Raw genomic sequence first — 16,100 nt, 5'->3', positions numbered from 1 at the left:
GTATGGAGGGTGTTTGGAAGGGATATCCGCACATAACTCTCTCCTGTGTGAGTGATGGACTCGTGTTAAATTGACGTAGCCTTAGCAAAGCCTTGACTAGGCTCTTAGGCTTTCTTACAAGATTGATTGTTTTAGGCATATCACTGCTGGCCATGACCAACATATTGTTTGGTTTTTAAGTGTTGTATAGGACATTTTCTTGCGCCACAAGTAAATTGGCCTTCTTATCAAAAGATTATTCTTATGGAGGGGTAAAGTCCATATTTAAGTTATTTTATATGCCTTGAAGACAAGTAATTTGTATTTCTCTTGCATTCAATGCCAAAACAATGACCACAAACTGATCAGAGATGATTCAAACCAGTTTGCAATCCTTGAAAGAAAATAAGGAAGACATAAAGCAAAGTAGAATGAATTAAAGCGAGAACGGAAAGTGTTTGCAGATGCTTATAGAATGATAACTTGAGAGTGAATTACAAAGACAAACAATCATACAAAGTTTAAACCTATTTAGGCAAGTTACAATGCTTGTTGGGCAAGTTCTTGAAGTTACTGGCGTTGTTAGGGTAAGACTTTAATACAAGAAATAGATAGTACAAAGGGAGTAGCAGAGCTATAAATATAAAGGAATGTTTGAACTACGAAGGAATAAGTGAAAAGTAGGTTGAAGAGCTTTTAAAAGTCTTTTGCATGTTGAGTTGAGTGTCTTTTTCAAAATGGTCCATGAGATTTGCATAACAAATCACTTTGGTCCCTGAGATTTCAAATCAATAGAAGTGGTCCTTGAGATTATCTACCATCAATCATTTTGGTCATTCCGTTAAAAACTCCGTTAAGTGTCCCGGAGCTCTTGGCCGGAAGTTTGGGCAATTTTCAAAGCTTCATAACTCAATCGTTTCTTAACCAAATTCGACCCATAATATATCAAAATGAAGATAGGAAAGTGTAGATTATACCTATTTGGAAGCCTAGTGGTTGCTGGAGATGGCAGGAAAATAGCCTCAAAGTTGACTGGTTCGAGGGAAAACTGGAAAACTCACTGGAAACTGGGTAAACTTTAAACGTTCATAACTTCTTCAATACTCAACGAAATCAAGTGATTCAAGAACGAAAATCATACTACTTGATGATACTAAGAGTATGGTACCTTTTTTGATGGCTAACTTGCCGTGGTTTGGCCAAAAAACGGCTCAAAAGTGGCTGTCTTGGTCTCAAGTTAGCCACTTTCGAGCCTTTTCCCGGCCAAACCAAGGCGATTTAGCCATAAAAAAGGTATCATTCTCTTAGTATCGTCGAGAAGTATGATTTTTGTTCTTGAATCACTTGATTTCGTTGAGTATTGAAAAAGTTATGAACGTTTAAAGTTTATACAGTTTCCAGCGAGTTTTCCAGTTTTCCTTCGGATCAGTCAACTTTGAGGCTATTTTTTGGCCATCTCCGGCAACCATTGGGCTTCAAAATGATAGAATCTTATTCTACACTTTCCTATCTTCATTTTGGTATATTATGAGTTGGATTTGGTTAAGAAACGATTAAGTTACGAAGTTTTGAAAATTGCCCAAACTTCCTGCCAAGAGCTCTGGGACACTTAACGGAGTTTTTAACGGAATGACCAAACTGATGGATGGTGGACAATCTCAGGGACCAAAGTAATGTGTTATGCAAATCTCAGGGATCATTTTGACTATTTAGCCGTCTTTTTCTCTAATCCTTTTGCATCCTTTTATAGAATCCTTTCTTCCTTTAGAGAAAGTCCACTCCTCCATTGGAGGCTAGCCCAAAGTTTTAAAAAATAGGCTAGCACCCCAAATACCCACTCCATCCCACAAAATAAATTGGCCCAAAGTCCACCCCAGTCTTTGGCCGACCCAGAATGGGCTGAGTAAGGAACTGGCCTATCTTACATCATACTGATGTCAGCATGACATCAGCCATGTTTGATTCTTTTTTTTAGGCTAGCGCGTGGGCCTGCGTTCCAGACTTAAAAAAGATGTCAGAATCTTACCGTGGGCCATGTGTCCACTTTTGGGCTATTGGATTTCATCCTTTTTGAAATCCAACGGTCTAAATTAATTAACTTAATAAAAATTATAAAAAATTGTTTAAAAATACAGAAAAAAATTAAACGATTTTTTTTTATATATTTAAATATCCAACCATCTTCTACAAAAATTGTACTTACAGAAAATGACATGTGGCGTTATAAGATTAGTTAAAAATTCTATCTGAAATTAAAAATAAAATTATTTTTTTATTATTTTATAAAAAAATTATAACATTTTAATACGAATTGACTAGATTTCGGGCCAACTCATTTTTAAGGATGAAGATGCATTTTCAATGTTGCCCTAATTAACTTTCAAAATTTCAATACATCCAGGGTCTAAGCATAAAATTGCAATTTCCGGAATTCTTTCTGTGTGCTAGGTGCAGTGAGCGTATCAAAGGGAGCATATTGAATTATGAAAAACGAAAGAAAGATGTTATTGGCACTTTCAAAAGTCATTCTTCTATACTTCTTCCTAGTGTTACTTTCTCTTACAATTTTTTACGAGAGAAATGGAGGTTGAATATTTGGAATGCCAATAATAGCACCCATATGATTATTTTAGTATTATTTAAATTTTTTCGAATTATAGATTTACAAATTTAAGGTGCTCTATCGAATAAGTGAGATGTCTTCTTCAGATAAAAAGTTTACTGTTAAACCTTAGTTACATGATTATTTATACCGCCAAACTATCCCTTCTTTTATTTCACTGAATCTGTTAATTGTTTTCTACGTGAGCTGTTACATGAGCTCCATGCATTTCTTGAACAGTGACAGTAAGCTCCGGCGACCCATGACCAGTAGTAGATGGCGTTTGTTGCCCTTCATAGAATCCGAAATCCTTATCGGTGTCGTTTGCATAGCTGAATGGACTTTCAGGCCAGTTCCTATTAGGTGATCCCTGAACTTCTTCTACAACCCCACCAATTCCATTTTCTTGTTGACTGCTTTTGAAAGTATGGGAGGTTAGGTCTTTTTCTTTGAAAATTTCGATCATGGCTCGAACCCTTCTCCATCTCGAAGAAGCTTTGGAATCAGGGTGCTCCAAGACATGCCTATGCTTGTAAAAGAAGGAAGCTACAAATATAATGAGAGCTAGAATTGAAGCCGCCCCGGCAATTAGGAATAGGCCCCAAAAGCTTTCAAGGCCAAGAATGTTACTTGAGAGCCTTGGAGTCATGGAGTTATCTTCACAATTGCTTTCTTGACTGAACCATTTTCTCTCAATTTTCATCATCTTCTCTCCTTCCATCACGCTTTGGACTGCTTGTGAAATATCGGGTACAAGAGGAGAACGCTTTGGAAACACCTGCCAATTAAGTGATCACCTCAAAGAAGTCACGTTTTTATAAATGTGTGTAAATGTCTACTCATATGTATATGGAAAATCATTTCCGTACACATTTTCTCCTCATGCATCATGTTTAATTATGACATTTGAGTTGAATAAACAACAGCCGGCCGCACTTAGTGAGATAAGGCTTTGTTATTGTTGTTGAGTTGAATAAATCAATGAGCAAAAATAAACATTGGTGCATAAGGAGCAAAAAAGGTGTGTATAAAGGCAAGAAATCTTACAAAACCGTAGCCATCAGTTTGGTAGATTGGACCAATTATGGTATATTTGGAACAATATTTCGCAACGAAAAGCTTCATAATTGGGGTTCCAGCGACAACAGCTGCAATACCACCCTTTCCGCTCCCTTTCGAAAGAGCTTCATCACATTCTTCCAGGGTTTTCACAGCCTTAACCTTGGACTCATGGAAACCGATTTGTTTCATCAAGAGTTCGCAAACAAAGCTATTCTCTAAGCATCCAACATTGTCCCCATTTCTTAGTATATCCTTTATATTCGTGACAGTTGGTTGGAGTTGTTCAACTGTTAATAGCGATGCTAGATTAGCTGTGTAGGTTTGTGTCAAAACTAGCACAACAAACACCCATATAATCATCAAGAATCTGGCCAAGTTGCTGACCACTCTCCCCCCTATAAAAGTGGTTTAAAAAAATGTACCAAAAATGAGTGAATGCCATTAAGATTTCTTATTTTGAAATCAGCTAGTGAAGGGGACGGATAATTACCATGTGAAAATGCCATGGTGGAGAAGGAGAACCAAAAACTTGTGCCAACTTGATATGAAAGAGGGCCGCGAAAGTCTTCATTAATTTGATGTTCAAGTACCCAAATGACGAAACCAATGAAGATGAAGAAACAAAAAGTTGTAAGCCATAAATCCCATGTCAAAGGCTTCAAGAAAACCCATGCATTTTTTATTCTAGTGTCTCTGATTGGCACAACCATTATTACACCCGATTCTGCGTATGGCATCGTAAAGTCCACGTACAAAGACCTGTTTGACCTAATCGTTGTATCTCCCACCACAGCATCAAATTTCTGTCAACAGAATATGTTAGAACCAAAGAAAAATATATAATGCGGGTCTAAAATGAAATCAGTTCACGATATTTTTATTGTGACATAAGTTTACCCCAAGATATACTTGATAGACCAAATCATTGTAAGTGCCAGCCATTGTTCCATCAGAATTCTCAAAGGGAATGAACTCGAAAGGAAGAGCGTATGGTAGTATTTCAACAGCAGCCTCAAAGACATCAATACTGAACCCAGTGACTTCCGTTGTGTTAGTGCTAGGGTTCTTGGTTACCTTAACAAACTCATTAAAACCACCCATTACAGGAACTCCAATTCTCAGCTTCTTGTCATTTGTTGGGATCTCCCATCCCTTTGGAACAGAGAAAGAATCTCCAGGCCATATAATCGGTGAAAGATCGCACTTGGAAGTTGAAACTATGCTTGTAAGATTGCACTTGGAAGTTGAAGTTGAAAGTGTGCTTGTGTTTGCTGAATTCAGTGTCTTTAACATACCATTTTCCGGTGTCCAAAATGCAATAGTTCTTACTCCATTACCATTTACATTAACTATCTTAAAATTCGATGCCTGAAGTTGCCCATCGTCAAGCCTGAAGTCACCAGCTATACCTTTGAATGAAGTATTAGATATGGCTTGTGAAAGTTTTAGACCATATTGAGACACCTCAAACGTATCAAGATCTGTTGAGTTGACGGAATCATTCCTCTTTTGAAAATCAGAGTTTGTATTAAACCCAACTTCTTCTACTGCAAAGGCTAGTGCAAAAGCTGCATCATAAGCCCGAAATCCAAATGCATCGACATCAACATTGATGATGGCTGGATTGTCTTGTTGGAATCGTCTTTTCCACCGCATTTTGAAAATTTTAAGCTTCTCTGTTCTTGGAACGTCAGTTTCCACACCTAATACCCCTTGCATTGAATTCAGATCTAGCGGAGGGATTGACCATAAACGATTTCCTACCCCGTTGGTCATGATCCAAACATATCCTTTTCTCATCATTCCTACCTCTTTTGCCTTGGCAAATAGCTTAGTGCAAAGATTGGGCAACATGTGCACAATGAAGACTCTAGTTTGCATTGTCATTAACTTGTGAAGCTCTTTTTCAATTTGTACATCTGTAGCTGATGCGGGAATGACACTCCGATAAGGGACATGAGCATCAACCTCTTGCAATGCATCAATTAAAAAGGGTATGACTCCCTCGCCGTACGTATTGTCTACATAAATTGGCACAACTTGTCTCCATCCGAAATTTTTAACAATGGCACTTATGGCTTTCACTTGGTGAGAGTCGGTTTGTGTGATTCGGAAGAAGTAAGAGCTTTGGAGTGAAGTAAGAGAGGGGCTTGTTGCAGAAAATGATAAAATGGGCACATGAGCTTGGTCTCCAAGATTAACAACAAAGCTAGCCTGCATTGATGTCACTGGCCCCAGGATTGCTTGCACTTCTACATTCTTTATCAGGTCTAGAGCTGTGTCCCAATAATAATAAAAAATTTGATTAGTGTGATTGACTAATTTAATGATATTGGGGTTCCATCATAAAATCAATTGGCAATATGGGGATTAGCCTAAGATCGTATAAGCCCCCTTAACTGGCAATATGGGGATTAGCCTAAGATCGTATAAGCCCCCTTAACTAGACTTGTCTCTCACCAATGTGGGACAAACTCTCCACACACTATCAACTCCCAACACGCTCCTGCACGTGTAACCGATTTTCAAGCCTACACATGAACAACATGTGGGTGACGTGTGATGAAATTAGGTTTCATCATAAAACCAATTGGCTATATGAGTAATAGTCTAAGATCGTATAAGCGCTTAGCTAGATTTGTCCGTCACCAATGTGGGACAAACTCTCCACACACCATCAACTCTCAACAGATATTAGACATTCTTTTTTCCAGTTAAAATGGTTAAATCTTTATGAATTGCATAGTTATGTATGATCAGATTATACAAAACGATGTCAATATTCGCTAATACCCCGAATCCACAAAGAGAACATTTTGGTTGGTCATTGAAGAATTTATAAAGCTTGACGGGACTAGGTGCCTAACACGGTTTGAAGAATATAATTAAAAGAAAAAACTGAAAATCATACCGTTTTCCCCTCTTGCTCACATCCCCTTGTAATAAACATGTGAGGTCGAAAATTGTAGGGTTTTGCACTTTGCACTTACAGACACACCTTTGATATAATTTGTTACGGTTCATTTGAAAATGTTTTTAAAATGACTGAAAGCACTTTTGGTGAAATTGATTTGGGTTCCAAATTTTTCGAAAGAAACATCAGCAATGTGCTTCTTGCAGAAAACATTTAAAGTGTTTTTCCAAGATCTACTTAGATTTTTATTAAACATTGGTTTCAAAACTATTTTCATCAAAATGGTTTCAGCCATTTTAAAAGTACTTCCAAACGAATCTTTAATTTTTACACTGATTATTTAAGGAAAAACTTGATATGAGTCCAATTTTTTGAGTCAACAGTTGTAAAACCCCTCCCCAAAAAGTAGTATGTAATTTTACAATTTCCCTAAAGTTAATTGAAGTTTACAATTTGGTTCCCTATCCTAATCTAATCCTGACCCTCCATCTAGATTTTCCTTTTCCCTTACGTTGACACGTGGCAGCCCCTAACCCTCACCCTATCCCTTTCTCCTTTCCTGAGTCCCTCTCGGATCTCTCAGTCTCTCAACTCAAGTCTCACTGTCTCACAAACCTCTCCTTCTCACTTTCTCCCGATCGAACACATATCACCCTCGCACACCCGAGATCCCCACACTCACCGGCGACGGTACCACCCCCATCACAGTTGTCTACTCTCTCTCCCTCCATCTTTGTGGAACTCCAGAGTACCCAAAGGGCAACCAAAACCCAGACTCCGGCGAGCCCAGTGAGTGTCGAGCAAAACCCGGCCACCTCCGGCAGTTCCACGTCGAGTCTCAGATAACACTCACTTCCTCTCACTCCTACCTTTGTTTTAGCACCTAGATTGAACCCTAGGGAAGCAGATCGCCGTTGACCGGACCACGGGAGGCTCCGGCCTCCTTCCCCGGCGAGAAAACTAACCCAGGCCTTTTAGGTAGTGTATAGTACTTGGGTAAACCCGTTAGCAGTTAGACCCAAAAGCCCAACCCGTTTCGATTTTAGTTTTAATTATTTTCTTTAAAAACCAAAAACATTGTTGTTTGGGCCACGCCTTCGGGCCGTTACTCTCGAACCCAAAACAAAAAAAATAAATAAAAGGGGGGGGGGGGTGTGTGGGGGGGAGAGGGGGGGCAACCCGTTAACTCCCCAAACCCTTTTAATCCTAAACCCTGGGCTGGGCTTCCAAGCCCAAGCCCGTGTGTTAGAACCCAAAGGAACTGGGGCCTCCAGCCCGTTCATCTTAAACCCTAAAACCCATTGGACCAAAACCCTTTAGGCCAACCCGATTCCAACCCAAGCCCAGACTCGCCCAGGCTAACCTGACCCGTTGATCGATCAAGATTCGTTGACTGACCAGAACCTGTTGACTTTGACCCAGTCTAACCGTTGACCCGGTCAACAGTCAGCGTTAACTTTGACTTTGACCCGTCAATGGTCACTTTTGACTTTTTGACTTTTTCAGGTTTTCGTCCACGACCCCTCCTAGGCTAATTTCGACGTCCTGGACCCGTTTATGATGTCCGTTTTTCGAAATTCAATCATTTAAGTATAGTTTTGTTAATTGTATGCTTTATGTGCTTAGGTGCAATTATTAACAGCGATTCCGTCATTCTTATTTCATACGGCCCTACGATGACGGAGTATCTGTGAGTGGACCCCTTCTAAAATGCATGTTTTAATAGTAGAAATGCATACATGAAAAACATGATTTGATGAGCACGTTTTACGAAATGCTTGATGAATAAATTGGTTTTACCTTATATGATTATCATGCTTACCTAGAATATTTTGAAATACCATCTATCGGACCCATGTTCTTTGTAGAATATCTGATGGATGACGATATACTATTTAGAACATGTTTTTACACACTTCTTTATAGTATAGATAATGAATGACTTTATACTATGAAGATGATTTTGAGATATATGTACCTATGTTTGGAAAGTCTATGTACAATGTTTTTGTGTGTATCTAGTGGTCACTGTTCTACCTACAGGCGATGTTACTTATATTGCTTTTGGGCGGGTGTGTGTAAGGCACTGTTCTGTGCATATGGGAGATATCGATATTGATACCACTAGTTAGCACACTATATACGAGATATGTTTTAAGAAAGGTTTAATGGCATGCTAGGGTTTTCGGAAAAACCTATTACATATTATACTATTGAGTTTTCATAAAACTTTGGGGGTTAGTATGTTAATAATTGTTTTATTTTATATATATATATATATATATATATATATATCAACTTGGTCCACTCATGTTTGTTTTGCGCCCCCTCAGGACATAGGAACAAGGACTACCACCCGACGTACGAGGCATTCCCCTACCAGTGATATCGTGATATTCTCTCTCTACTTTGACATCTATTGTAATAGCACTCCCCTATCTTACCTTCCGCTTTTACTTTGTATTAGGTGCATGCTCTGAACATGTCATGCATTATAATTGTATTCATTGTTGGCAGTTGAATATTATATTGTGATAGTACTCTACTACTGCACGAATAGTCACATCCTATTATCTTGTTGAAATTTACGTGCATGTTTCACATGTTCTCAACATTTACATTCATAAATGGTTTGTGTCACCTTCGGGTGTCAGCTAGCACATGACCATTACATCGGGATCGGGGCATGTCAACAGTAGGAATAGTCCAAATTATTAAAATAAGTCCAATTTCTTAAATTTAATTATTTAATTATCAATAATTATCTCTTCAATGATAAGAATTATTATAAAAATCAAATTTCTTCGTAATTAACTCTTTGATTATTTCTTTTTATTTATTTATTTGTTATTTCTTTGTTCTTCCTCTTGCTTTAAACCCCATTTGTAGATTTTATTTTTAATTTTTATAATCAACCTATATCATAGGTTAATTGTATTTTATCTACCTATATGACATATTCTTTTTTTATAAACATCCTGTCATAGATTAATGTGTCTTGTTTGTAGTTATATTATTATTTTTCTACCTTTTAGTTAGGTTTCATATCTCAATTATAGGTATAATATACATTCATATATTTGTTAATTGACTTAGGGTAGAATGTTTGGCAGATAGATTTATGTTAGTATATTAGTTTTTTTTGTTATAAGATATTTATTAGATTTTTTGGAGTTGGAAAATGCGTAATATTAGAATATTTTAATTGATTTTTAATATTTTTAGAAAATATAAAATGAGTATGAGTATAAAAGAAATAAAAACATATAATTAGATAATTGGACTCATCTCTAAAAACACTATATGTTTTTGGACCTGGATCTTAAAGCCTCTTATTTCAACAAATTCATATAAAGCACACTCTAGGCATGTATCATCCATTATAATAGGACATGATCATATGAGAGAGAGAGAGAGAGAGAACCTGCAGCAGCTGCACCAACAACAGATTGCTTGGAGTCCCTAGTGTTTAAAACAAGCCTGGTCTTGAAGTGAGCATGAGATGCATAGAAGTCCTCGATGGCCATTTTGATGCAACTCAAATACATCTTCCCGCTCTGACTGGGTTGATCGAAGTCAACAACTACACCCACATTCACTTGGATAGTTGTGTTTTCCACCGCCGCCACATTGAAAATCCATGACAAGAGGAAGAGAAAGCATAAAAAGACCATACAAAGTTTCTTGACGGTACCCATGTTTATTTGAACAAGTGCTTCCTTAAGTTGCAAGACACTTCTATTTGTGAAGCTGAAGCATATATAAATATATGAATATGCAGAGTAGGTACACATGAAAAGTACCTGGAAAATCACATGAAAAGTCCCTGGAAAATCCTCAAAGAATCAGCCGGTCGTCGTCGCCATGACCCAATCTATACGGCCAGAACAAATATGTAGTCATATACTATGAAAATTAAGATATGTACATTGAATTAACAATATTTTATGGGAAATTGAACTAGTTATTATTGACTTTGCTGTACTCTCTCTGTGGACAAACCGTGTAGCATGAGTCTCGACTATTATGTGGAGTGTGTGCATTCATCCAATAAATTTTTTCGTACTCATTTCTGTTCTACTTCTTTTACTCATTCCTATTGTTGTCGTCTTTTTGTAATTCAGCAGACAAATCATAGTTTGAATTATTTTTTTGTATGTGTTAAACTGTACTTTGTAAATAGATTAAGATGAATAACTTCTTACGTGTAAAAGCATAAACATTAATTGTAGTTTAATATGCCTAAATGGGAAATAGTCTTAGATTCCACCAATTACTTAATTCAAAGTTGAAGCATACGACTCTTGAGTCTTGACTACACTACATTAATTGAAAGCAGCCAACTAGAATTTAAAATTACGGATGACCTGTATATAATCTAATGAAGAACTTGACTTCGTATAAAAAGGAATAGCCCTTGAATTGTTTTTATCTTTAAATTAAGGGAACTTTAACGAAAAACTCATGGTACCATTCATTTTAACGAAAAACCATATTTTTACTTTAAAAAGTCAATCCTGGTACTATTCACTTTATCATTTATTTTGTCATTTTCGTTAAAACTTAAAGTTTTCAAGTTCTTTTCATTAATTTTCCATTAAATTAATCTAAATCGTGAAAGAAAATTCAAAATTGAGAGTATAGGGGAGCATCCGCTCTACTGAATATGGCTACGTTTATATCTACATATTTGAATTGTTTTAATAATAAACAATTAAATGAATTTAAAGGTGGACGGGGAGGTTCAAAAATTTTGATTCTACGTGATATGTGGTTCAGATTAGAATTGAATAATCAAGTTATATAAACAAGTTATTCTAGGCCACTCTTTTCTATTTCTTTTTCTTTACCACTTAATATTATTTGTTTTCTTGGTTAATTAGGGATAGCAAGCTGAGATATGGGAACCATATCTCCGCAGACGAATGACAAGTAGTAGATGGAGTTTGTTGCCCTTCATACAATCCGAAATCCTTGTCTGTGTGGTTCAAATAACTGAATGGACTATCTTAATCAGACAAGTGTATGGTTGAGAGTATGGAAGATGTTAAACTTCCCCTCGTACCGCCGAGGTATAGAAAAAAGGAAGATGCATTGCAAATGACGCCAAAAAGAAAGTCATCTACAAGGAATGGAGTATTCATTTGAAGTTTTCAAAGATTATAAATGAGGTACAAACTTACTTTTTTCTTAAGTCTAATTAATCCGCCACTTGATTCAAAGTTCAAGGATGTAGCATACGTTCTTGACCCAAAAGGCTCAAGCATATGCCTTACGACTTTGTCTTAGAACGTCACATATGACTTCCTGATAGTGTCAAATTAATAATTTAAGCTTCTACTAGGAAGACTCAAGTCCACGAAATGCAAAACTGTGTATGGTTGAATGAGATTTTTTTTTTCTTTCTTTTGGATCATTGAGGAGGGGGATTTAAACTCAAGAACTCTCCCAGCATTGTGGGGGCGGATACTAAACAAATGCTGTGCAAAGTCAAGTTTATGCAAGCCACAATTTAAGTCAGAATTTTTGTTTGTTTTCGTAGTTCATGTAGTTTCATAGGAAGTTAAGACTAAAATTTTCAACGGAAGAGGTCTCAATTCCACACAGGCTATGGATTAATTAAGCAGCAAAGCTCAACGTCATAACCTGTTGCAATCATTTACTAATCTCTACGATCACCATATAGGGAGGAGCATAAGCCGAATAGTACTAACATGAATTAATCAATAACTTGTTTTTTCCATTGAACCTATGGCATCCCCATCCCCTCGAACATTTAGAGACGGACACTTCTAAAAAGTGGTTTAAGAATTTTTTCATTGCGATTAGCAATTGAGAAATATGTGTAGTATTAATTTTTACGCTCATATTTTTTAGGATCCTCGTACCGTCATATATGTCACACGTGTGTGAATTTTTCATATATATAGAAGAAAAAAATTAAATTTTCACAAATGTTTAATAAAAATTATGGTGGAGGAGGTACTAATTTTGTTTCCTTCAAGAGCCAGCCCAGCCATGATGGCAATGGGAGCGTCATTTGCCTCTAAAACAACAATGGACCTATTCAATCAGATCCATGGTGGTTTCAAAGATGAATTTCAGCTCTCCAAATTTCTTATGTGGCATTTGCGATGGCGGGGGCAAATAAGTTGTTTTATGTGTCAACCCTGTTAGCCGAAAGGAAAGGAGGATAGCTCAGCTGCCAAGTCAGAACAAATAAGTTAAAAGAAGTTAAAGAGATGAGGGTATTTTTGTTCACCACCATTTAGTGTGGTATATGCTCACCATCTTATTTATTATCGTTATATGTGTTTGAATTTCAAGATTCATATTGTAGATATGCACACTAAATAAGATGGTCAGCATACACCACATGAAGTTAGTAAGGGTGGTTAGTAGTGTAATGAGTAAGAAACAATAGCCTATAAATACAAGGCTAGCAGATTGTAATTGTATCGAATTCATTCCTTCTGAACACAATCTACTTTCTCTCTCATTGCTTCTCTCTCTTCGATACTTTCGTTCTTTACATTTCTGTGCTTCTGCATTTCTTGTAAACCTTCATTTCTTCTGCTTTCTTGGTGCTGTTAATATGGTATCATCGCCGAGGAACGATGTGATGATTCTTCCGCTGTAATTTTCTGCAAGTGCTGGGATTTCTATGGTGTTTTCTGAATTGCTGGCGCAGACGACTATCAGGTTCTGTGTGTTCATATTTGTTCCTGTTTTCGCATATAAGGTGTTTGCGATATTGTCCGAGTAGAATTTTGATCTGATTTTCGTGAGTAATTGATTGAAGGCTGAAGCCATGTCTTGCTGTGATACGATATGTTTGATGTATGAGATGAAGAATGTTTGATAAGGCCGATGCCAAGTGTGTACATTCAGTGAAATTGATTGAAGTATTTTTTTGAGTTTCTTGCTACGAAGGGCCGATGCCAGTAGTAAAGAATTGTTGAAAATAGTTGTTGATTGAAAGATTGAGTGGGGTATCTTTGTTGATTAATTGGTTGATCGTTTTGGAGATTTCATTTCTTGATTCTTGAAAGTATTCTGTTCTTAGAAAGGCATTGTATTAATCTTGCGTGATTTGTGAAGCAATTATATCAGAAAACACTGAAAATTGAAGGGCTTCTGGGAATGTTGACTGTGTAGCTTCAGGATGATAATTTTGTAAAATGGTCCTATCAATTCCAATCTGTTTTGCGTGGATATGATCTGTTGATTTCTTTACTAGTGAGAATCCCTGTCCACCAAAATTTGTTATGCATACTGAAACGGGTGTTACGAAGGAGATCACTGATGCATATAAAAGCTGGGTTAAAAAGGATATGACATTGCTTAGTCTGTTAATGGCAACTTTATCTGATGATGCAATGGAACACATTATTGGTTGTAAAACTCCTCAAGAAGCATGGACATACTTGCAAGATAGATTTGTTTCGGTGTTTGTTGCAAGCATTAATCAGTTAAAGACTGAGTTCTACACTGCACTGAAGAGAGTAGATTCAGTTGATAAGTTCTTAATGCGATTGAAGTCTATTCGAGATCAACTTGTTTCTGCAGGGGAAAAAGTTTCAGATAATGATCTGATTATAGCTGCGTTGACAGGATTACCACAAGAGTTTGATATGATAAGAACTGTGATCTTGGCAAGAGAGACATCGATTTCTATGAAGGATTTTGGAGCACAGTTGTTAAGTGCAGAATTGGCTAATGAATCCAGAATTTCTTCTTTAACTAATTCTATGTCTGCAATGTATGTACGTGGTGAAAGCTCTAATTCAAGGAGTAATGGAGGTCATGGAAGATATCAAGGGGACAGCTCAAACATGGGATTTGGCAGTTATCAAGGAAGTTCAAATCAAAGGCCCTACTCTTCTCAGAACAGAGGGTCCTATAATTCTAACAGATATGCCTCTGGAAACAATTTCACAAGGCCATATTTTGGGAATTGATACAAAGGCAATAATAGTTTCAATCAATCTGGGTTTAATAGTTCTACTGGGTCTACTTCTACTAATGGTCCTAAACAGGATCTTGATTGATTACCGGACGTTCCAGAAGTAAACGACTTAGAGTCCCATTCGTCGTATTTTCCTAAAATGACACGAGTTCTACTCCACAATGAGGCTTCTGGACCAAGCTGGTTTAGTTGCACCGAGATATCCTCAAGTTCTCCAGACAAAAACATGGCAGCAAATATGAGCAGAACTACTATTGAAAAACCGATAGAAATGAGAAAGAGGCCCCAAAAGCTTCCAAGGCTGAGACTATTGGAAGAGATCAAACTGTTGGAGTCTGCACAACATGAGTTGATTTTTATGGAGCCAATCAAGCAAGCCCAAATTGACAAGAAATTTAGTGGATATCCTCAGTCACCTGAGATGCTGAATGCTATGAAATGGGTGCAATTGGTACATCTTACTCTATCTCTTGCCATCTTTAATTCAATCTATCTACTATAGAAGTTGGTGGTTGGTGATGCACAAGGCCAATAGTTCACTTACTCAACGCTGTCAAGATCAGTGTGCTCCAACTATTTTATGAATCATTTTGGCAGGATATCTGTTACTGATATTTGTCTTTTGGGAGACCACAATGGAGATGTTTTGGAAGAACATGGTTCGGGATTAAAGACCATACAGAAGTTAATACTGGAGATGTGTATGGTACACGGTTTGAAAATTTGGCTGCTTTCTTTCCCAGACTGCTTCATGCTTCTTTCTCGGTTTGAGTCTTGAGAGGCTTGAGGACAAGCCTCGTGTTAAAAGGTAAGATTGATGCGACTCTAAGCTACTGGGCTTCTGTTAGGACCAATTGGATCACCTATTGTTATTGTTATCAATTAGACCCATTATATACGTAATACCATTAGGCTTATCTACATATCAACTCTACTATCCTTAGATGTTCTAATGTACAGATGACTACGAATGAAACGATATGAATTTATTTTAATTTCTTCTACTTTTCTTGTATTTTCCTTTCCTGTAATTTCCTTTCCGGTTAGGTCGACCTCTGATCCTATCATGCCAGTAGTGCTTGAGCCACAGAACCTTCAAACTCAGTGCAAATAATGGAAGTGGGCCAGATGTTAGATCCCTCGAACTGGCATTGGCCCAAGCTGCTCATGATGTCCGTGTGTGTAACAGGTGCACTTCTTTGCAGATTATTGAGCTAGGGTGGTTGTCTCAAGATAAATTGAGGGACGAATATGATCACTAAATTAGTACTGTGCGTGTAGCTAGAAGATTCAAATTATGTGCAGAAAATTAGCATTCGGCTGTTTGGTTTCCTGTGAGTTTTTCGATCCACAAATAAAAGTAGGTGAAGACTGATTGCATATGTTCAATTAATTGTCCAAAGAAAATTATTTATACAGAGATTAATTGCGATGGTCTAGAATTTGAAAGTCCTAACTAGCGAGAGATTTTTTAATGTAGGAGTGGAGGGAATTTTTTTATTAAGTGTTCTCTCCACTTATATCATTGGCGTATATACCTGTATTCCAGACATATTGAAAAATCTCTCCTAGCT

General features: G+C 37.1%; 1 protein-coding gene and 3 long non-coding RNA genes across 4 annotated transcripts; 3 read left to right on the top strand and 1 right to left on the bottom strand.

The window, feature by feature from the left end:
- Positions 1–2,566: 2,566 nt before the first annotated feature.
- On the bottom strand, positions 2,567–10,351 carry LOC148695315 (glutamate receptor 2.8-like). The gene is made up of 5 exons (XM_088698846.1): positions 9,982–10,351; positions 4,541–5,919; positions 4,134–4,446; positions 3,629–4,038; positions 2,567–3,359 (listed from the first exon to the last, which is right to left on the bottom strand). Exons 1-5 carry the CDS (start codon positions 10,349–10,351, stop codon positions 2,769–2,771), a joined length of 3,063 nt encoding a protein of 1,020 aa, XP_088554972.1. The 3' UTR covers positions 2,567–2,768.
- LOC148695316 (uncharacterized) lies at positions 5,934–9,097 on the top strand. Its single transcript, XR_015965486.1, has 2 exons — positions 5,934–8,247; positions 8,891–9,097. It is a non-coding gene; the product is annotated as an uncharacterized LOC148695316 (long non-coding RNA).
- LOC148695314 (uncharacterized) lies at positions 10,122–10,529 on the top strand. The gene is made up of 2 exons (XR_015965485.1): positions 10,122–10,247; positions 10,339–10,529. It is a non-coding gene; the product is annotated as an uncharacterized LOC148695314 (long non-coding RNA).
- A 2,068-nt stretch (positions 10,530–12,597) lies between these two features.
- Positions 12,598–15,530, top strand: LOC148695313 (uncharacterized). The gene is made up of 2 exons (XR_015965484.1): positions 12,598–14,977; positions 15,124–15,530. It is a non-coding gene; the product is annotated as an uncharacterized LOC148695313 (long non-coding RNA).
- The last annotated feature ends 570 nt before the right edge of the window (positions 15,531–16,100 follow it).

The sequence above is a fragment of the Pyrus communis genome, chromosome 8, assembly GCF_041283825.1.
Source record: "Pyrus communis isolate YQ-2024b chromosome 8, ASM4128382v1, whole genome shotgun sequence".
In the NCBI taxonomy this organism is placed as follows: Eukaryota; Viridiplantae; Streptophyta; class Magnoliopsida; order Rosales; family Rosaceae; genus Pyrus; species Pyrus communis.
The sequence above is the reverse complement of the archived record's forward strand: the minus strand, read 5'-3'. Positions and strand labels throughout refer to the sequence as shown.